The 21492-nt window shown below is 40.4% G+C and overlaps 1 protein-coding gene across 1 annotated transcript; it reads left to right on the top strand.

Moving 5' to 3' along the window:
- Window positions 1-612: 612 nt before the first annotated feature.
- LOC116902793 (gamma-aminobutyric acid receptor-associated protein-like 2) lies at window positions 613-1096 on the top strand. The gene has a single exon (XM_032905130.1). The coding sequence runs from the start codon at window positions 622-624 to the stop codon at window positions 973-975; it is 354 nt and encodes a 117-aa protein (XP_032761021.1). The 5' UTR covers window positions 613-621; the 3' UTR covers window positions 976-1096.
- Window positions 1097-21492: the final 20396 nt, after the last annotated feature.

Raw genomic sequence — 21492 nt, 5'->3', positions numbered from 1 at the left:
CAAAATTGAAAACTCTAAAAGAAATCAACAATTTCTTTCAATAGATACCACTTACCTAAGTTCAATCAAGATCAGATAAACAATTTAAATAGACCTATAACCCCTATAGAAATAGAAGCAGTCATTTAAATGCCCAGGTTTTAGTGCAGAATTCTACCATATTTTCAAAGAAGACCTAATACCAATCAATATTCCTCAGATTATTTCACAAAATAGAAACAGAAGGAATATTGCCAAACTCATTTTCTGAGGCCACAGTCACTCTGATACCCGAATCACACAAAAGGCTCAGTAAAGAAAGAGAATTGCAGACAAATTCTCTCCTAAACATTGTTGCAAAAATACTTGCAAACTGAATCTAAGAACACATCAAAAATATCATCCACCATGATCAAATATACTTCACCCCAGAGAGGCAGGGATGGTTCAAAATATGGAAAATATATCCAGCATATAAACAAACTGAAAGAAAAAAAGCCACATGACCATCTTATCAGATGTTGACAAAGCCTTTGACAAAAAATCTAACAACCCTTCATGATAAAATCTTGGAGGTTGTTGTTGTGTTCGCTTCGCCGAAGTCTGCGGCTCAAAGAGCCGGCTCCGTCGCTTCCCGCCACCATGAAGTGGATGTTTAAGCAGGACCCCTCGCTGGAGCACAGATGTGTGGAATCCGCGAAGATCAGAGCGAAATACCATGACCGGGTTCCGGTGATCGTGGAAAAAGTCTCCAGGTCTCAGATTGCTGACATTGACAAGACGAAGTACTTGGTCCCATCTGACATCACTGTGGCTCAGTTCATGTGGATCATCAGGAAAAGGATCCAGCTTCCTTCTGAGAAGGCCATCTTCTTGTTTGTGGAAAAGGCAGTCCCACAGTCCAGCCTAACTATGGGACAGCTTTACGAGAAGGAAAAAGATGAAGATGGATTCTTGTATGTGGCCTACAGCGGAGAGAACACTATTGGCTTCTGAGACCTTGCTGGGCTAGGTGCACCCTTCCTGCCTGTGTATCTTGTAAATAACTGGCTGTTCTCAGTTACTCCGCCGGAGCCTCCACACAGACCTACTAGTGCTTTTCTAACTGGATTTATTTCTTAATATATTGGAAGGTTTTATTTCCTTAGATTAGTAAATTATCATACAGAGTTTTATTTTCAGTTTTCTTTTGTGCACTGTCCTCATGGCTCCAGGGAACTTGTCCTCCAGAATCATATTTAATGAAGATACTTCCGAAATGAAGGGCTGTAGGTGTGGTATTAAAGTGACAAGGAGGGATGATGCATTGTTCTGGATTATGTTCGGAGTGTTAAACGGCTAAGTATTAAAAGCCCCTAAGTTAAATCCTTAGCAATCAGAACACTTGCTTCACTAGATTTTGCCAACTGCAAATCATGCTGGACTGAGCTAATCTGTTCTTTCTGAGACTAAAAGGTAAATGATTAACAATAAAGCCTCCATATAAAGGCAAAAAAATAATCTTGGACAGATCAGGGGTCCAAGGGTCATACCTAAACATAATGAAGGCAACTTACAGCAAGCCTATAGCCAAATCAAATGAGCAAAAGCTCAAAGCAATTCCACAAAAATCAGGAACAAGGCAAGGCTCTCCTTATCTATTCAACACAGTACTTGAAGTTCTAGCCTTTGCAATAAAATAACTTAAGGATATCAAGGGGAGATTGGAAAGGAAGATCAAAGAATCCAAGATCAGTTCCAAGTCACCCAGAGCTACAAAGTGAGGTTTTGTCTACAAACAACGCCTCCAACTCCTGATGAAAGCTCCTGAAAACCGAGTATCAAAACGAGAGGGTCAATTCAGGTGAAAAGGATATCCCTATTTTTACTCAGGAGTCAGAAGGCTACGCAGTCTTGTCTAAGAAAACCTGCATGGCTGCCTGAAGAAGACAGGGGTCTACAATTGTCCATAGATCCAAGTCATACTTCTCTGTCTTGGAAGAGACATCAATGGTTTCAACCCCTAACAAATTGTTATGGTCCCTATTCAACATGAGGTACACTTAGAGCTCGTCGAAGAAGCTCAAATAAGAGGGGACACCCCAGATCCCTCTCCCATAGCTGGTGGCTGGAGCCTGCTTGTCACTGAACTGTAGGACTGCGCCCAACGTGAGAAAGATGTCTCTTAGGATTCAAACCTGGGAAAAACTACTGAGGTGCCTCTTTAGCATATCAAAAGTGGATCTGGCCACCAGACTCTCTACTTTCTTCAGACCCTACCTGTTATGGGCCCTCCTGGCTGGGATACCCCATCCCCTACCCTGAATTCTCTAGCCCAGAGACTGCTCTTCCTATATAGGGAATTCCCATGTAGGGAATCTAGCCATTTGGTTACCCATTCTCTTTGTACCTTTAGGCCTCTTGGCTACTGTACCCTTATTTCTTCTCCCTTCCTCTCTTTCTACACGGTCCAGTTCATGGTCAAATCCACTCTGAACTCTTCTAGTTGCTTCCGCCTCTGGCTATGTCTCTCTTTTATCTACAATAAACATTCTCCTCCACCATACCTAGGAGCATTCATGTCCAGTCCCTTCCCCTTTTCCTTTTTCCCTTCCCCTTCTCTTCCCTTTCCCTTCCATTTCCCTTCCCTTCCCTTTCCTTTTCCCTTGCCTGTCTCTTCCCTTTTCCTTCCCTTCCCTTCCCCCTTCCCTTCCCTTTCCCTTCCTCTTCCCTTTCCTTTCCCTTTCCTTCTCCTTCTCTTTCCTTTCCTTTTCCCTTCCCTTTCCCTTCCTTTTCCCTTCTTTTCCTTTCCCTTCCCATCCCCTTCCTCTTCCTTTCTCTTTCCCTTCCTTTCCCTTTCCTTCCTTTACTTTTTTTTTCATTTATTTGATGACAAAACCTGCAAGTGGCTTAAATGAGTTCTCTCCAAAGAGTCAAGGAACCAAGGTGCTGGCCTGACTCTTCTACAGAATGTACAGATCATATATTCCTTCTGACTTCTGCCACCCACAAAATTTGATACCAAAAATTCAATTCAACAACTGCTTTCCTCTACCTGCTTTCTAATTACTTATCTTGTCTCTCGTCTCTGGCCTGCTGTGCCCTCCACATGGGCACCTTTCTCTCTGGCTCCTTCAACCTGATCCACCACCCTTTTCTTCTGTTCTCTCCTCTACAATTCTGGTAGTGTCACCCACGTGCCTACTTCGTTTACCGTTACTAGAAAAGCCACATCAGTGTGCCAGGATTTGAGTCAGACTGATTTGGGGTCCTTGAACCCAGATTCCACAGGACATCAGGGGCAGAGTTTGTCTGTGGACTTATGAGAATTTACTACACAAAACTTCTTTGCTTTGTTCAAGCCCAGCCTTGTGATAAAAATTGTGAGGATAAAACAAGCAACTTTTCTCAAACCTTTTAAAAGTGTCTCATAACAACATTTAGAACTACATCAGATTAAGCAACCAGTGCCATGGCCTAGGTAGTTTGACACACAAAATTAATCACTACCAGAACTCCTGGATGGGAACCCTTGGCTATATCTCTGATGTCCCATCAATCTTCACAGCATTTAGTAAATGTCACATATTGATCTTTACAGGAAGGAATTATGTTTTTCTTTAAATGAAGACCTGACAGTTTGTCAATACTCACCCACCCCTGATATCATTCTACCAACAATTGCTAGCTGCTGTTAGTGTTTGATCATAAACCATTCCTTATCTGATGCTTGTATGTAGGAACATTTCCACTTTTAAAAACTTATAGTGCTTTAAGTGGTCATTGGAATGAGTTTAAGGACTCTGGTTTATGTGTTTAAAATGAGAGTGAAGAAATGTTAATATGCATGTAATAATAGAAGCTGAATCAAGTTTCCAACTATATTGATAGCATATGCATAATCAATAAATAATATTAATATAATAACCAGTATATACTGTGTCAGTTATGTGTGTGTGTGTGTATTCCTTTTCTAGGTTTGTACACATAGTTCTCAATTTTGTAGGTTCTTTCATTACTTTGTTGAGTGTTTGAACAACTTAATTTAAAGTAACAGAGATCTTATGAGCAGTAAAGAGCACACACTGCTCTTGCAGATAGGATTTTAGTCTCAGTACTCACAATGAGTGACTCACAATCACCTGTAACTTCACCTCTGGGAAATACCTATGCCTCTGGCCTCCATCATATCTCTCTCTCTCTCTCTCTCTCTCTCTCTCTCTCTCTCTCTCTCTCTCTCTCTCTCTCTCCTCTCTCCTTCTCTGATAGATAAAAAAATAAAACCAATTTTTAAAGTTTAAAAAATAACAAGACATAGAAGCTCAGAGTTCAAGTAGCAGAAACAATTCTCCAGTAGTAGATAGAGACGGATTTGGAGGTGTGAAGAGGGTCTCCAAGCTGTGTCTTTAAGGGGAGACAGTATACCTTCATCATGGAGATGAAAGGTAACTCCTAATAAAAGAATGCACAGAGATCCATTTGTAGCTGTACAGACAACCAGCAGGGCAGAAAGACATGGTCTAACACTGAGTGCTGGTCAGGGTGCTGCTTCCTCAATGTACTAGGTAGGGTTTTGTATTTTTTTTGTCAACTTGACACAAACTGAAGTCATTTGAGTAGAAGGAACCTCAATTAAGAAAAGGCCTCCATCAATCAGCAGATTTGGAAAAGATCTCTACAAATCATACATCTAATAGAGGGCTAATAGTCAATATATACAAAGAACGCAAGAGTTAAACTCCAGAGAACCAAATAACCCTGTTAAAATAGAGCTAAACAAAGAATTCTCAACTGAGGAATATCACATGGTGAAGAAGCGCCTAAAGAAATGTTTGACATCCTTAGTTATCAGGGAAATGCAAATCAAAACAACCCTGAGATTCCACCTCACACCAGTCAGAATGGCTAAGATCAAAAACTCAGGTGACAGCAGATGCTGGTGAGGATGTGGAGAAAGAGGAACACTTCTCCATTGTTGGTGGGATTGCAAACTGGTACGACCACTCTGGAAATCAGTCTGGTGGTTCCTCAGAAAATTGGACATTGTACTACCTGAGGACCCAGCTATATATTCCTGGCCATATACCCAAAAGATATTCCAACATAACAAGGACACATGTTCCACTATGTTTGTAGCAGCCTTATTTATAACAGCCAGAAACTGGAAAAAAATCCAGATAGATATCTTTCAACAAAGGAATGGATGTAGCAAATGTAGTATATTTATACAATGGAGTACTACTCAACTATTAAAAACAATGACTTCATCAAATTCTTAGAAAAATGGATGGGATTAGAAAATATCCTGAGTGACGAAACCCAGTCACAAAAGAGTGCATGGTATGCACTCACTGATAAGTGGATATTAACCCAAAAGCTCAGAATACACAAGATACAATTCACAGACCACATGAAGCTCAAGAAGAAAGAAGACCTTCAGTCCCTCTTGGGGGAACAAAATACTCAAGGGAACAAATACGGAGACAAAGTGTGGAACATTCCAACATAACAAGGACACATGTTCCACAAGGCCATCAAGACTGCCCCACCTAGGAATCCATCCCATATTGCTAATGTCAAGAAGTGCTTGCTGACAGGAGCCTAATATAGCTGTCTCCTGACAGGCTTTGCCAGAATCTGACAAATACAGAGGAGGAAGCTTGCTGCCAACCATTGAACTGAGAATGGGGTGCCCAGTAGAGAAGTTAGGGAAAGGACTGAAGGAGCTGAAGGGGTTTGCAACCTATAGGAAGAACAACAATATCAATCAAACAGACCCTCCAGAGCTTCCAAGGACTAAATCCACCAACCAAAGAGTACACATGGAAGGAACCACGGCTCCAGCCACATATGGAGCAGAGGATGGCCTTGTCAGACATCAATGCAAGGGGAGGCCATTGGTCCTGAGAAAGTTTGGTGCCCCAGTGTAGGGGAATGTCAAGGCATGGAGACAGGAATGGGTGGGTGGCTGGGGGAGCACCTTCATAGGAGCAGGGATGGGATAGAGGGTTTCTGGAGGTCGGGGACTGGGAAAGGGGATAATATTTGAAATGTAATAAATAAATATATAAATAAATAAATAAATAATAAATAAAATATCCAATTAAAAAAAGAAAAGTCTTCCATAAAATCAGGTGGTAGGCAGGCTTGTAGGCATTTTTTTAATTGGTGATTGATGGGGGAGAATACACTGGTGGTCCTGGATTGTACAAGAAAACAGAGCAAGCCAAGAAGAGCAAGTCAATAAGCAGGATTCTTTCATGGCCCCTGCATCAGCTCCTGACTCAAGGTTCCTGCCCTGTCTGAGTTCCTGTCCTGGCTTCCTTTGATAAGGAACAGAATATGGTAGTGTAAGTCAAATAAAGCCTTTCCCCTCCAATTTGTTTTTTGGTAATGGTGTTTCACTGCAACAATAGAAACTCTAAGACACTAGTCATTGACCAGTGGCATTAAGCCAGCTTATCACAGACTTGTCTACTCAAAAGTTCCAGGGGGAGCCAAGGACTACTTCCAGCACAAGAAAGCCCATTGCTCCCACTTCTTAATAAAGAGCCATTTACTTCCAGGGCTTTCAGAGGAAACTATTCCAAAGAGCCCTGTGGGCTCAAAAACTGATCAATCCTCTCATGGAGGTGATGGTTCCAGTAAGATCATACTGGGTAGACCCTGTCTCAAAAAAAATATAACAAAAACATCTATACATTGTTAATCCTTTAGGGGTTTCAGACTGGAATAATCTCACTGCCGTAATTGGTATAGAATGAACTAGAATAAGCCTAGTCATAGATTGTCTGCCCTCTGCCATGTGGGTCCTCCTATATATTTATCAAAAATGCTCCCTGTGGTCTTCTTATTTTCTGAAAATTCGCTGGTCAGGTATCACAAAGTCTATTTATTTCTGAGTTTCAAACAGCAGCAGTCAGCCAGACTGAATTTTCAGAAGTAATTGAGTTTTATGCTACTAGTTTCAAAAATAGAAAAAGATGAGATCAGTCTCACATACATGAAATCTAATGTCTCATGCCTGACCTAAGTCATTTTAAGCCCTGATCTAACATGGGTCATAGGTCATTTTTTATGATTTCTCTTATTAAAAATTGAATGGCTGAATAAAAAGAACTCAAACCTATGACCTCCAACAAAATTCTTCTCACCTGAGAAGAAGGCATCTCCTATGGGAAGACTAGCAATGGGCTGCTGCATGTTTAAAGAATAACAAATTATTTGTGAATAATAAAGATTTCTTAATTTTGTTTTATGAGTATCCTAATGTTTAATTCTTCAAATCAACGTCTAAATTTTTTTAAATAATAACAATAAAATGTCACAAAATTACAAAGTTCAGAAAGCAGCTCCCACCTCAGGGTTGAAACGAAGAATGGGATTGGAACTGAGAACAGACTTTAGGAACGCTGTCCTTTATGGCGATGATCAGAGCTTTGAAAAGGCATACTCCTCAACTAGGGACTCTGGCCCTGAGCATGGAGATGAGACTCCATGTGCAGAATTCAGATACTGTAAGAGGAGAAACAGGTAGGTGCTTCTACACTCTCAAGAACACTATAAGACTCATTCCACAGGCTGGAGAGATGGCTCAGTGGTTAAGAGCACTGATTGCTCTTCCAGAGGTCCTGAGTTGAATTCCCAGCAACCACATGGTGGCTCACAACCATCTGTAATGAGATCCGATGCCTTCTTATGGTGTGTCTGAAGATAGCAACAGTGTACTCACATATATAAAATAAATTTTTAAAAATCTTTTTTAAAAAGTAAGACCCATTCCACAAAGATCAGAAAGTACAATTATGTTTTTAAGAATAGCATGCATGCCATTGTCAAATTGGAGATTCAAGGTTGGTCACAGGCGCCCAAATATCAGCAAACAGGAAGGACTTTATTTTTTCTCTTCTAGCTATGCAGTTCTCTCTGTCCAGTTTGTAAGAGCAACAGAAACCCAGCTCCCAACAGAATTCTATTGGATTAGTTTTCTAAGACTCAAAAAAATGTCATGGGTTCAAAACATATTCTTCATTGTTCCTGCTGTGTAGTAAGAACTCAGCTTCCCATTGGAAGTCAGTGCCAGTGTACCCATGTAGTAGGTTCTTCTCAAAGAGCCATTGGTTAAATGATGTGAGTACCCAAAGCCAACAAGCAGCAAGCTCAGGTACAGTTCAGTAGACCCACTGAGTGAGAATTCAAATCACCAAAGTGTTGAATCTCAAAATTAAAACAGTGAAATATATAAATGTATAAGGAGGACTGATCTCACACTATCTGATCACTAGCCCTGTATGGTGCTCCATGCACTCAGACTATGGGATAAAGCCTATAGGAGAGGCTATATGAATCGAAGGGACATATTTATTATAAGGAGGAAAGTAAATCTTCCCTTCTGGAGTTTTTAAGACTAAACCCAACATTATTGCTGCAGAAATTTCACATGGAGAGACATGGTCATGTAACATTATACAATATATGTTCATCTCTGAAGACAGGAAGCATGGCACATCATGACTAAGTCAAATGGGAATGTGTTCAATCAAGCAGGTGAAGATCCTGGAAAGAGAAAGAATTAGGGAGGAGGAAAGAAACCCTGATTATTTGCCTTAAGTTACCTTTATTGAGGGTCATGAAGTGCATAAGCAAATGCATAAAGGAAAGTCCCTCATGTGTTCTAAAGTTTCCAGATCATAGTCATAGATAGAAAGAAGGGGATACTAAGTCAGAGACCACTTTTATCTCACTGATGGATTGATCAAGAAGTGGGGGAGTTCATAGCCTATTTGTGGAGATGTTGATATTTAGGAAGATATGGGATTCTTAAAAATGCATAATAAAATACTATACCCTACAGAACAGACTAAAATGCTTTCAGTTTGATCTCTCACAGATGCCAGGTGACTGTGGAGATGATTCAAGGATGATGGTATTGTGTAAGAAGATACTGAGACAGCAAATAGTCAACAATAGCAGTAGCCTCAGGTAGATGCAACACATGTTACCAACTTCCTGAATAGCACCAATTTCTGTCATCATGGTGTCCAAAAGTTCTTGCAAACTCTTTTTTTGTTTGTATGCTCCTAGTTTTTCAATACATTTATTGATTGAATGATCTATTTCTTCTATTTTATCTTCAAGTCTCGATATTCTATATTATGTCTATATATTCAATCTATATTTACTAGCAAGGCTTTTCTTTTTATCTCCAAATTGTTTTCTTTTGATAAGACTTGAGTTTTTTATTGGATATTTTTTATTCACATTTCAAATATTATCCCCTTTCCCAATTTCCACTCCAGAAACCCACTATCTTCCTCTGCTTCTATGAAGGTGTTCTGCCACCCACACTCTCCCACCTCCCCACCCTGACATTCCCCTACACTGGGACATCAAGCCTTCACAGGACCAAGGGCCTTTCCTCCCATTGATGTCCAACAAGGCCATCCTCTGCTACATATGCCAATGACGCCATGGGGCCCCTCCCTGTGTCCTCTTCCGTTGGTGATTTAGTCCCTTGGAGCTCTGGAGGGTCTATTTGATTGATATTGTTGTTCTTCCTATGGGTTGCAAACCCCTTCAGCTCCTTCAGTCCTTTCTCTAACTCCTCCATTGGGCACCCCATTCTCAGTTCAATGGTTGGCCGTGAGCTTCTGCCTCTGTATTTGTCAGATTCTGGCAGAGCCTCTCAGGAGACATCTATAACAGGATCCTATCAGCATGAACTTCTGGGCATCAGCAAGAAAGTCTGGGTTTGGTGTCTGTATGTGGCATGAATCCCCCAGGTGGGACAGTCTCTAGATGGCTTTTCCTTCGGTCTCTGTTCCACACTTCATCACCATATTTCCAACTGTGAGTCTTTTTGTTCCCCCTTCTAAGAAAGACTGAAAGGGGTTGGGGATTTAGCTCAGTGGTAGAGCGCTTGCCTAAGAAGCGCAAGGCCCTGGGTTCGGTCCCCAGCTCCAGTAAAAAAGAACCAAAAAAAAAAAAAAAAGAAAGACTGAAGCATCAACACTTTGGTCATCCTTCTTCTTGAGATTCATGTGGTTTATGAATTGTATCTTGGGTATTCTGAGCTTCTGGGCTAATATCTGCTTATCAGTGAGTGCATACCATGAATATTCTTTTGTGATTGGGTTACCTCACTCAGGATAATATTTTCTATTTCCATCCATTTGCCTAAAAAGTTCATGAAGTCAGTGTTTTTAATAGCTGAGTTTACACAATACATTGAGTAAATATACCCCATTTTCTGTATCCATTCATCTGTTGAAAGACATATGGGTTGTTTCCAGCTTCTGGCTATTAGAATTAAGGCTGCTATGAACATAATGGAACATGTGTCCTTGTTATATGTTTGAATATCTTTTGAGTATACGCCCAGGAATGGTATAGTTGGGTCATCAGATAGTAAAATGTCCAATTTTCAGAGGAACTACCAGACTGATTTCCAGAGTGGTTGTACCAGTTTGCAATCCCATCAACAATAGAGGAGTGTTCCTCTTTCTCCACTTCCTTGCCAGCATCTGCTGTCACCTGGGTTTTTGATCTTAGCCATTCTGACTGGTGTGGGATGGAATCTCAGGGTTAACAATACTTTTCAAGTGGATGAGTGAGTTGCTCAGTCCCACCATCATTTCAAACCGTTTTCTTCAGTATTGCTAGTATTCTTTATTGAATTTACTTTTCAAATCCTGAATTGACTTCATCATTTCCTTTTCGTGGCCTTTGCTTAGTTTATTCTTATTCTCTGAAGTTCATTGCAATGTTTGTTCATATCCTTTTTAAAGTTCTTGAATTTTTAATCATGTTTTTAATTGTTCTTTCACATCTTATGTACTGAGATTCATCTTGGTCATTTTCCCTGGAGAACATAGGACTAGTGGGTCTTGCAGGGGACACAACATGTTGGCATTTTATCTTGTTTGTGTTTTTGCCATGTGATCTGAGCACGTGGTCTTCTACTGTTGGTCATGTGTCTGATATAATATGCTAGCCTACCTCTGTTGAGTGCAGGTTTGGTTCTGGTTTTACTGTTATCCAAGCTTGATTTCAGATCAGGTATAACAAGTCAGTAAGTCGGTCCTTCAGGTATTCTGTACTAACTTTTCATAGAGGTTTATTTTTATTTTATTTGTAGGAGTGTTTTTCCTGAATGGCTATAAATACACTGCATGTTTTCCTGACTTAATAAAGGCCAGGTGTTAAAGACAGTTGTAAGCACCACGTGGATGCTAGGAATTGATCTTGTGTCATCTGCAGAAAGTGCTGTTAATCAGTGAGCCAGGATGGACTTCCTGCACTGCTGTGCAAGCTAGACTACTGAGGTAGACCTGGGAATGTGAAGGTAGTGAGAGTAGAAGGGGATTTGGGCCCTTATCTGGCTGTAAAGCTATCCAACCCCTGTAACTCCAGCTAAGCATGGAGTATGGGGATAGTGCAGAGAGTGGAGTTACTCACCAGGCTCAGCTGATGTGCAGACTGCATTACCTGAGCTAGATTTGGAAGTGCGAGGACGGCATGGACATGTTGTTGTCAAGTTCCTTCATAAGGCTGGGCCGGTGCCTGGACTGCATAATTAAAGCTAGGATTTCATATATGTTAATTATGAAACCCCTGGAGTAGCTGAGCCTAACAGATATCCATAGAGGAATCATTTCGTTTAATTATTTAAACTGTCCTTTACAGTTATGATCTTTGACTAAAATTGGTGTAATGTGCAAATTCTTTAGCTCTGTCTATTTTTGGAATTTTAAAAATGGACGTCATTCTTATACCACTGAGTCACTAAGCATCCATTCAGTTTTTTCCCAACTTTCAGACTATCCAGCTAAATATAAATACACTCTTCCATTGGTGTCAGGAAATCACACAGCCATATTTAAAGGATTTTGATATAATTTCATCAGGAATATTCCATGAAAGCACTGGCTTTAAAAATAAAAAAGACAATATAGCAGAAGTTAGTTTTGACAACACCTTCTGTACTACTCCTGGAACTTGTTGTACATCTTGCAAGAGCTAATGCTAGATTTGTGTGTGTGTGTGTGTGTGTGTGTGTGTGTGTGTGAGTGAGAGAGAGAGAGAGAGAGAGAGAGAGAGAGAGAGAGAGAGAGAGAGAGAGAGAAATGGAAGTGTGATTAGTGGTACCAGACTGGCATCTTTCAAGTCTTGAAACATGGCAATGGCTTCTGCCACTCCTACAGGAATATGAATGTGATATGTCATCTCAATGGGAGGATGAAGTGGTAATTGCATCAACATGGTACCTTCCATCACAATGTCTTCACTCTTAGGTCAAAAGCATGATGGAATGATTCTTCCAATCAACAAATTATTTATAACCAAACTATGCATTCAGTAACAGGAAGTACCTACGACAGAAATAATGTTACAGAAAGATCTGCAATCTGCAGATCTTATTGAGGACACCGGGATTCTAATTTAAGCCAATGACCTGGCCCAGAAACAGCTTGGGCGCTATCACTGATTGGTCCATGGCATCCATATGTAACAACTCGATGATAAAAAAGCTCCTGTAGTTTTAGAGGGTGAAGGAATTCCCACTAGAACTTTTCTTCCAGAAATTCTGGAATGGATGACAAGTGCAAGAAGAATACTAAATTTAAATAATGGTTAAGTAAATATAAATACAAATCACAATGAGATATCAAATCTAACCTATCAGTATGTCTACTTAATAAATAATGCATAAGTAAATACATAGTTTTTTTAAAAAAAAAAGTCAGTGTTGTTAAGAATGTAGAGTTGGAAGCATCCATGCTTCCTTACCAGGCCAAGGTTACCTGAAAGGAAAGAAGCCAGGCTCAAATTGGAGAGGCCTCAGCAAGACTGAGGCTGTGACAATTTTATTGAGAGCAATCATTCTTTTATATCGCTTTGTCAGAAACAGAATATAATGGCAATTGCCAAGATCAATACAGTTGTAGTTGCCAGAATACAATGAAGTTTGCAAGCTATCCAGGGTCCACAGATTAATGTCTAAGACCAATTGTCCTGTCAAGCTCCCACGACTCCTTGCCTTCTAAGGGAACATACAGAGAAACAAAAAGCAGCCTGGGCCCTTCACTGCCTGAGGGAGTACATCAGTCTCTCAGGAACTGGAAGGCACATTGTACTCCAGGGGCCATGAACTGTATGTAACCTGGAAAACCCTTGATGCATGCCTCTCAAGGCAGCCAAGCCAAGCCAACTCCATGGTTTCCTGAAAAGAGTAATTTGGCTTTTCTACATTCCTGATGGGAACATGAATAGTAAGGCAGCTGGGGCTAATACTTTTTCTAACAACAACAAATCAAATGTGTGATTTCTGCAAGGTATAGCCATTTTGCTTCTTTTATCAACATTAAGAGGAATGAAATTTATTTACACACTAGAACATGAATGAATTTTATGAACACTGGGCTGAAATAAAGAGTCATAGATGACAAATGATGTTTGATTTCACTTGGTAGATGTACCTAGCTTGGTCAAATAAATACAACGTAGAATGGTAGTCAACAAGACACTGAGGGGTTATCGCTTCTCGGCCTTTTAGCTAAGATCAAGTGAAGACATTGAGGGGGTGCCTCAAAGTGCAAAGGGCCCTTTAGTGGACATAGCTTAGTTTTATGATACAATGTGAAGAGGAGATGCACAGAAGTTAATATGCTTTACCCTCTGCAAACTATACATTTAAAACAGAAAGATGATGTGTTTTAGGTTATGTCATTTTTATTTAGATTTAACTTTTGAATTTAGTTGAATTTTAGTCAAAAAATCTTTTCTCTGAAATGGGCATCATTATGTTTTGTGAATGTACAATGTACTTTCAATAAAACTAATTAATTTAATAATTGTGAGGATGTCAAGCTTTCACTGTTCTTATAAGAACCATATGGCCTCTCCAGGGACTAAGCCACTACCTAAAGACTATACATGGACTGACCCTGGACTCTGACCTCATAGGTAGCAATGAATATCCTAGTAAGAGCACCAGTGGAAGGGGAAGCCTTTGGTCCTGCTAAAACTGAACCCCCAGTGAACTAGACTGTGGGGGGGAGGGCGGCAATGGGGGGAGGATGGGGAAGGGAACACCCATAAAGAAGGGGAGGGGGAGGAGTTAGGGGGATGTTGGCCCGGAAACCGGGAAAGGGAATAACACTCGAAATGTAAATAAGAAATACTCAAGTTAATAAAAAAATAAATAAATAAAATAAAAATTAAAAAAAATTAAAATTCCTATAATCCAATGAGGCCATATATTTCTTATTTACATTTTGAGTGTTATTCCCTTTCCCGGTTTCCGGGGAATTTTAATTTTTAATTCCTCTTTGATTAATTCAATGGTCTACTGTTCATTAAAAAAAGTATTATTCAGTCTTCAAGGGTTCGTGTCATTTCTGTGGTTCCTCTTGTTATTTTTTACTTAATTACACTGTGATCTGATAAAATACAAAGACAATTTTTCTTTTGTTAAGGATTGATTTGCAGCTTGTGACATGATCAGTTTAAAGCAATGTGCACTGATATCCCAGATATTATTCACAAAATTTGAACAAGCAATGCAAAAATTCATATGTCAACATAAAAGACCACAGATAGCCAAAGTAACACTACTGGTGATTCACAGTAGTTCCATCCATTTACCTAAGAATTTCATAAAGTCATTGTTTTTAATAGCTGAGTAGTATTGCATTGTGTAAGTGTACCACATTTTCCGTATCCATTCCTCTGTTGATGAGCATCTGGGTTGACCTTCAACATATTGACCTATGATAATACAATTTACACTATAGGCTGCAATGTGGAAGGTGTGGCACTACTGGAAGGTGATGGAACTGTTTTGTTTACTTTCATTTTTGAGATAGCTCTCAGATTTCTGATGGGATTAAAGACTAATTATAGTCCTATAGGCTACCCAGGCTATTTAACATTGAGAAAATATGTTTTGTTATTTATTTATCTTTTTTTCTTTTAGTGGATTTTTAAATTACATTTTAAAAGTTATCTATTCCCTTTCCCAGTTTCCCCTCCAGAAAACCACTATCCCATCCCCCCTGCTTCTCTGGGAAGGGAGGTTCCCTCACCTACCCACCCACTCCCTCCCACCTCACCGCCCTAACATTCCCATACACTGGGGCATTGAGCCTTCATAGGAACAAGGGCCTCTCCTCCCATTGATGCCCAACAAGGCCATCTTCTGCTACATATGCAGTTGGAGCCATAGGTCCATCCCTGTGTTTTCTTTAGATGGTGGTTTACTCCCTGGGGGATCTGGGAGGTCTGGTTGGTTGATATTATTGTTCTATTTATAGGGTTGCAAGCCTCTTTAGCTACTTCAGTTCTTTTAGGATAGATTTATATACAAAGTTTGTCCAAATCATGTTGGGAATTTCACCTGCAGTTCAGAACTAAGATAGGAAAAACAGAAGTCTGTAGCTCCAGGTAGAGACCATAGCAGATAGATACTATAAAAATTATTAATAAATAGAAGTCTGGGTCTCCAGGTATAGAATATAGCAGATAAATAGTATATTAGATAGTCTAGAGGAAACTTATATTTTGTTCGTGGGCTTCAGAGGAATTTTGGTTTAGTATCCTGACATGACAGAATAGAAAAAGCCTTAGAATAGGCTCATACAGTATTGTTTAGTTTACTTCATTTGTTTTGGATTGTTTTAATTTTCAAAATGGGTGTGTGATTTTGAGTTTTGTGGACATCTTCCAGAGCTATGGATCAGATTTGATAGAAGGAGACGCCCTGTAGACTAGATTCAAGAAAATCAAACAAAACAGATCTTTTTTTTATTTTATTTTAAATTGGGTATTTCTTATTTACATTTCAAATGTTATTCCCTTTCCTGGTTCCCTGTCCCTTAGCTCCCTAACCACTCCCCCTCTACTTCTATAAGGGTGTTCCCCTCCACATCCACCCGCCATTACCACCCCAACAATTCCCTACACTGAGGGTCCAACCTTGGCAGGACCAAGGGCTTCTCCTTCCATTGGTACCCAGCAAGGCCATCCTTGGCTACATATGCAGTTGGAGCTATGGGTCAGTCTTTGGGTAGTGGTTTAGTCCCTGGAAGCTCTGGTTGGTTGGCATTGTTGTTCTTATGGGGTTGCAAGCCCCTTCAGCTCTTTCAGTTCTTTCTCTAATTCCTCCAATGGGGGTCTCATTCTCAGTTCAGTGGTTTGCTGCTAGCATTCACTTCTGTATTTGACATGTTCTGGCTGTGTCTGTCAGGAGAGATCTATATCCAGTTCCTATCAGCGTGCATGTCTTAGCTTCATCCATCTTATCTAGTTTTGGCGGTTGTATATATATATGGAACAAATGTGGGGCAGACTCTGAATGACCATCATTCCTTTAGTCTCTCCTCTGAACTTTGCCTCCCTATCCCCTCCTCTGGATATTTTTGTTCCCCTTTTTAAGAAGGAATGAAGCATCTGCATTTTGGTCATCCTTCTTGAGTTTCATGTGGGCCATGCATTGCATCTTGGGTAATTCAAGCTTTTGGCTAATATCCACTTATCAGTGAGTGCATAAGAGGTGTGTTTTTCTGTGATTGGGCTACCTCACTCAGAATGATATTTTCTAGTTCTATCCATTTGCCTATGAATTTTATGAAGTCATTGTTTTTGATAGCTGAGTAATATTCCATTGTGTAGATGGACCACATTTTCTGTATCCATTCCTCTGTTGAAGAGCATCTGGGTTCTTCCCAGCTTCTGGCTATTATAAGTAATCCTGCTATGAACATAGTGGAGCACGTGTCTTTGTTGTATGTTGGAGCATCTTTTGGGTATATGCCCAGGAGAGGTATAGCTGGGTCCTCAGGTAGTGCAATGTCCAATTTTCTGAGGAACCTCTGAGATCAAAAACTCAGGCAACAGCAGATGCTGGCGAGGATGTGGAGAAAGAGGAACACTCTCCATTGTTGGTGGGATTGCAAAACTGGTACAACCTCTCTGGAAATCAGTCTGGAGGTTCCTCAGAAATTTGGATAAAACAGATATGTTGATGATATTAATATTTTGTTTTGAGATTTTTATGTTGCAGTATGTACAACTTTGGTGAGTCTGATGAACTGACCTGCTTGAATTCCTGATCTCAGGGACTTTCAGCTAGATCCAGTCAGGAAAGATATCAGATACTACAACAATCATTGTTGTGGCCTTCTTAAGGCTAAACAACTGCCCCATTTCCCTCCCCTCAAAGATATCTCAACACCCATGAATAGCTTGAAGAAGTTATTAAAGAGTCATCACTCCAGTTCCCTGAACTTTGGGAGGCTGGAGGTTGTTATTCTAAGGTTGTCTTTCTGGGGAATTTAGAAATAGTCATAATTTAATAGGGATGAATTAGCTAAAATTGATTGTACAGCTATAATCTCATTTGGTAGAAACCCTTATAATTGTTACTAAGTTAAAGTTATAATTTCTCAAATTGGTACAAAATTTGTTTGATACTTCTAGAATCAGGCCAACCAACCAGAGCTTTTTGGACTGACCCTGGACTCTGACCTCGTGAAGTGCAATTATCTTCTGGATCCCTACCTGCTAAAAACCCCTTGAAAAATACAAGGGGGGACTTAGACACCAGTCCTAACATTGAAATTAATGTCATTAATAATAAAAAAAAAATTTCTTCTATCGTTGTCTTTACAAGACTTAGATGATTAAACAATTGTCTTTAGATGATTAAACAATATGAGTTAAGGACCAAATAACAAATTCTTGGCTCTGAGTTAGGGTGCTTACTAGATATTCTATTTAGAAACAGCTAAGAGTAGGTAAAAGGTCCAGATTACATAGGTAGTTTTCAAAAAATGTCTGAAATCCACAGAATGTGACATTTAATGTTATTTATCATTCATTGGGACATATTTGCTCCCAAGAGCTCCCCTTTTGTGGATTCAAAGAAGAAACTGAGCATCTGCATCCAGGTGAGGTTATACATTGTAGCAAGATAGCCACAAGGCAGAAATTGCCTATTTCATCTACAGACATAATACTGTCCAGAAAAAGGACACACTATGCAGAATAGTCAACTGATAATCTCTGCCAAGTCAGAGAAATCAGTCCTTCAAAATTCTATGTTACAGAGGTCTGTCAGATGATCCTGAGCTAGAAGGGTAAAGACTGATGCTCCAAAGTGTTGCTAACAGGGGCTGGATAGGTAAACAACTGTCTCTACAACTCCTCTCAGTTCTAGAAACTGTATTAAGCTTCTTTTATTTTCAGTTAATATTAGTTGCTCTCTAGTTTCTGAAGGGATTTAAAACTAATTATAGTCTCATAGTCAACCCAGGCTTTTTAACATTGAGAAAACATATTTAATTAGATAGTTTTCAAATAATATACAAGCTAACCAGGACATAACATAGATTTTGAGCCTTTTTAAAGTTAGGATGGATAACAGAGTGTTCTCGTTACTTGACAAAAATGATTGACTGGTCTGAGATATATTTTGTACTTTGTAAATTACAGAATGGTAATAGTTGTACTCAGCTTACATTTGAGAGAAAAGTTCTTTTTTTAATTGGATAGAAAAGGTGAAATGTGGAAAGAACGTTCCCCTAATGAATAAAGATTTCAGAGGACCAATCACTGGATGAGGAGTAGGTGGGAGTTTTAGGCAGAGAGAGGAAAAGAGGAGGACAGAAGGGACTTGAGACTTTTGGGACGGAGAGAGCTGGGGGTAGAGGATGTAACCAGAGGCCCTCAGTTAGACTGAGGATCCACCAGGATCCACCACAGGACAATTTAACTTAGTATGGCTTACTAATTAGGGTGTTAGTAGTTGCACCCAGCCATTGAGTTACCTGTTGCTCTAAACTCATTTCTTCATGTTACAACTCAACTGAGTTCAAGAGAAAGGTATGGGGCACGCAGAATTTGGATGCGTGGGGCTGGTGTGGCAGCAGCCCATCAAGGTAACATAACGAGTTTGGTGGACATTTTGAGAGCAGTAGGTCAGAGAGTCTGCTGCTATGTGGCCCACTGGTGGGTGCCCAGCATGGCGTGGATGATGAATCCTTTTTTACTATTTAACACTACAGGTGAGGGAACTTAGTGAGTAGGATGGAGAGATTTTGAGAGCTCTGGGCCAGAGAGTCTGCAGAGTCTGGCTGGAAATGTGAGCAGAATCCTCAACAAGAGAGCCACAAGATTGGCAGTCTCTACATGGGCTAGTCATGGAGGCAATGAGACTGCTGGGGCCTGAAATTAGCTGGCCCTAGCATGGACTGGTGCCACCTTTTTAATATTTCCTGCTACACCTAGAAATAAACCCTAATTAAGGCAAATTAGTACCAGCATAGTGGGGTATTGCAGCAACAGATCTGGGCATGTTTTGGAGAGGATTGTGGAAGAAGTTTAATTCTTTGAGCTAGAAGAACCTTTGAGTTTGGAAACCTCAGTGGTATGTTCTGTAAGAGTTTAGAAGATATAAATGTTATGCTACTGGGACAATTGATTCCTTAGCTGGAGGTAAGGAATTAGTGGTGGTTGAGACAAGAACAGCATCACTTAGGTGAAATTTTCTAGGAAATGTTTTCTGAGAGCACAGAGAAGCTGTTTCCAGAGGCAGTCAACGTTGTATTTCATGTTGGTAGCCGGGCTCGGCAATATTTAAGAGTCACCCAGGTGGCATTGGTTTTGAAGGCATGAAGGGGTCATAGAGAACAGCTGAGGTTAGGCACTGTGAAAGGCCAAAAGAGGCCATTGGTGAAGGTGCAGCCTCAGTGGCAATTGAAGGCCCAGGACTAAAGGGGTCATGCAAAGAAGTTAACACGGCACCAAGAAAAGAGCCTTTGAGACATTATTGGTGAAAGTACAGCCCAGGTGCAGCAAGAGAACCAAGCAGTTTTAGAGATGCCACCAAGAGCAGCAGCAGTAGTGGACTAGAGCAAGCCAGTACACAGCATTCCTCCATGGCCTCTACATCAACTTCTGCCTCCAAGTTCCACATCCATGTTCCTGCCCTGCTTGAGTTCTTGTCCTGACTTTGTCCATTGATGGACATTATGATCAGGAAGCATAAGCTGAATAATTCCTTTCCTCCCCAGCTCGCCTTTTGGTCATGGTGTTTCATCACAGCAATAATACCCTAAGATAGCACCCAAAATAAAACCTTTGCCAAACAACTAATTTACTAAGTGTCTGGAGAGATCGCTCGGTGGCTAAGAGCACAGGGTGCTCTTGCAGAGGACTTGGGTTCATTTCCCAGCACTTACATGGTGGTTCAAAACGGTCTCTAACTCCAGTTCCAAGAGATCTAGAATGGGCTTCTGGCCTCTGTGAGCACCAGATATGCACACGGTACACAGATACATATGCAGGCAAAATACTTACATATACAAAAGTAAATAAAAATTTAGAAATACAAATAAATGGGCCAATGAGATAAACAGGAAGTTTTCAAAAGAAGAAGCATAAATAAGTTAACACATGAGCCGTGGCTGGAGGAAGATTGTTCTGCTTGCTATTCCCTTTGGTCATTCTATCAATGCCAAGCTCATTTATCCAGTCATTACAGCCACTGACAAGTTACTTTACAGATGCATTGTTAAACCTGAGAATCATAAGAGAAAGACCGGTACCATAATTTTTGAACCAAATTTACAACAAGCTTTATTTAAATAATGGCCGGGATGATGGACTCTGGCCAGGACCATTTCTGGGATCCCAGAAAATGGTTAGTCACATTTTGCAGAGACTTAAAAAGGCAAAACCTTGGGCAGGAGAGATGGCTCAGAGATTAAGAGCACTGTCTGCTCTTCCAGAGGTCCTGAGTTCAATTCCCAGAAACCACATGGTGGCTCACAACCATCTATAATCGGGGTCAATCGAGCAAGCATATATCCTGACATACTTCCTGCCTGCATACCTTCTGCATATCTCCTGCCTACATCCAATCAAGCACATCTGGTGCAGTTGGGTCAAGCAAACTTGCTTAGGGGAACGAAAACATGTGTCTTATTATCTTCTGCCCTTGGGCAAGCATAGCTTACAGATTAACTGTAGCCCTTACAGTTTTAACTAACATTTCCAAGCTTTGATCATGGACTGAGAACCCGTTGCTCTCCAGAAAGCCTCCAAGTTTTCAGCATCAATTGAGACTACTGAGGCACACAAGCCTCATGGACTGAGCAACTCTAGCATTGCCGGCCCCTTCAAGAGACAAGCACTGTGGGACAACTCTGCTGCTGCGTGCGCACCCAGCCTCAACAAGAGAGTCGGCCTCTTGGTGTGATTCGGCTGTGGTTACTATTTAAATGGTAGCTATTTAGTAAATTGTACGAGTCTATACTCATCCTGTCAGTTCTGTTCCTCTAGATAAGCCCGAATAACACGGTGACCTATCAAACTCCGATGAACAGTGTCATTTAAAATGCACATAACTCGGTGATTCTCCACAATGAATGACTCTACCAATTGTACTGATGTAGACACAGTGGTGCATTCTGCAGGGAACAATGGCCAAACAAATGGATGATAATTTTGTCATCTTGCTCTTGCCTGTAGACC

The sequence above is a fragment of the Rattus rattus genome, chromosome 6 (assembly GCF_011064425.1).
Source record: "Rattus rattus isolate New Zealand chromosome 6, Rrattus_CSIRO_v1, whole genome shotgun sequence".
NCBI classification, from domain to species: Eukaryota; Metazoa; Chordata; class Mammalia; order Rodentia; family Muridae; genus Rattus; species Rattus rattus.
The sequence above is the reverse complement of the archived record's forward strand: the minus strand, read 5'-3'. Positions and strand labels throughout refer to the sequence as shown.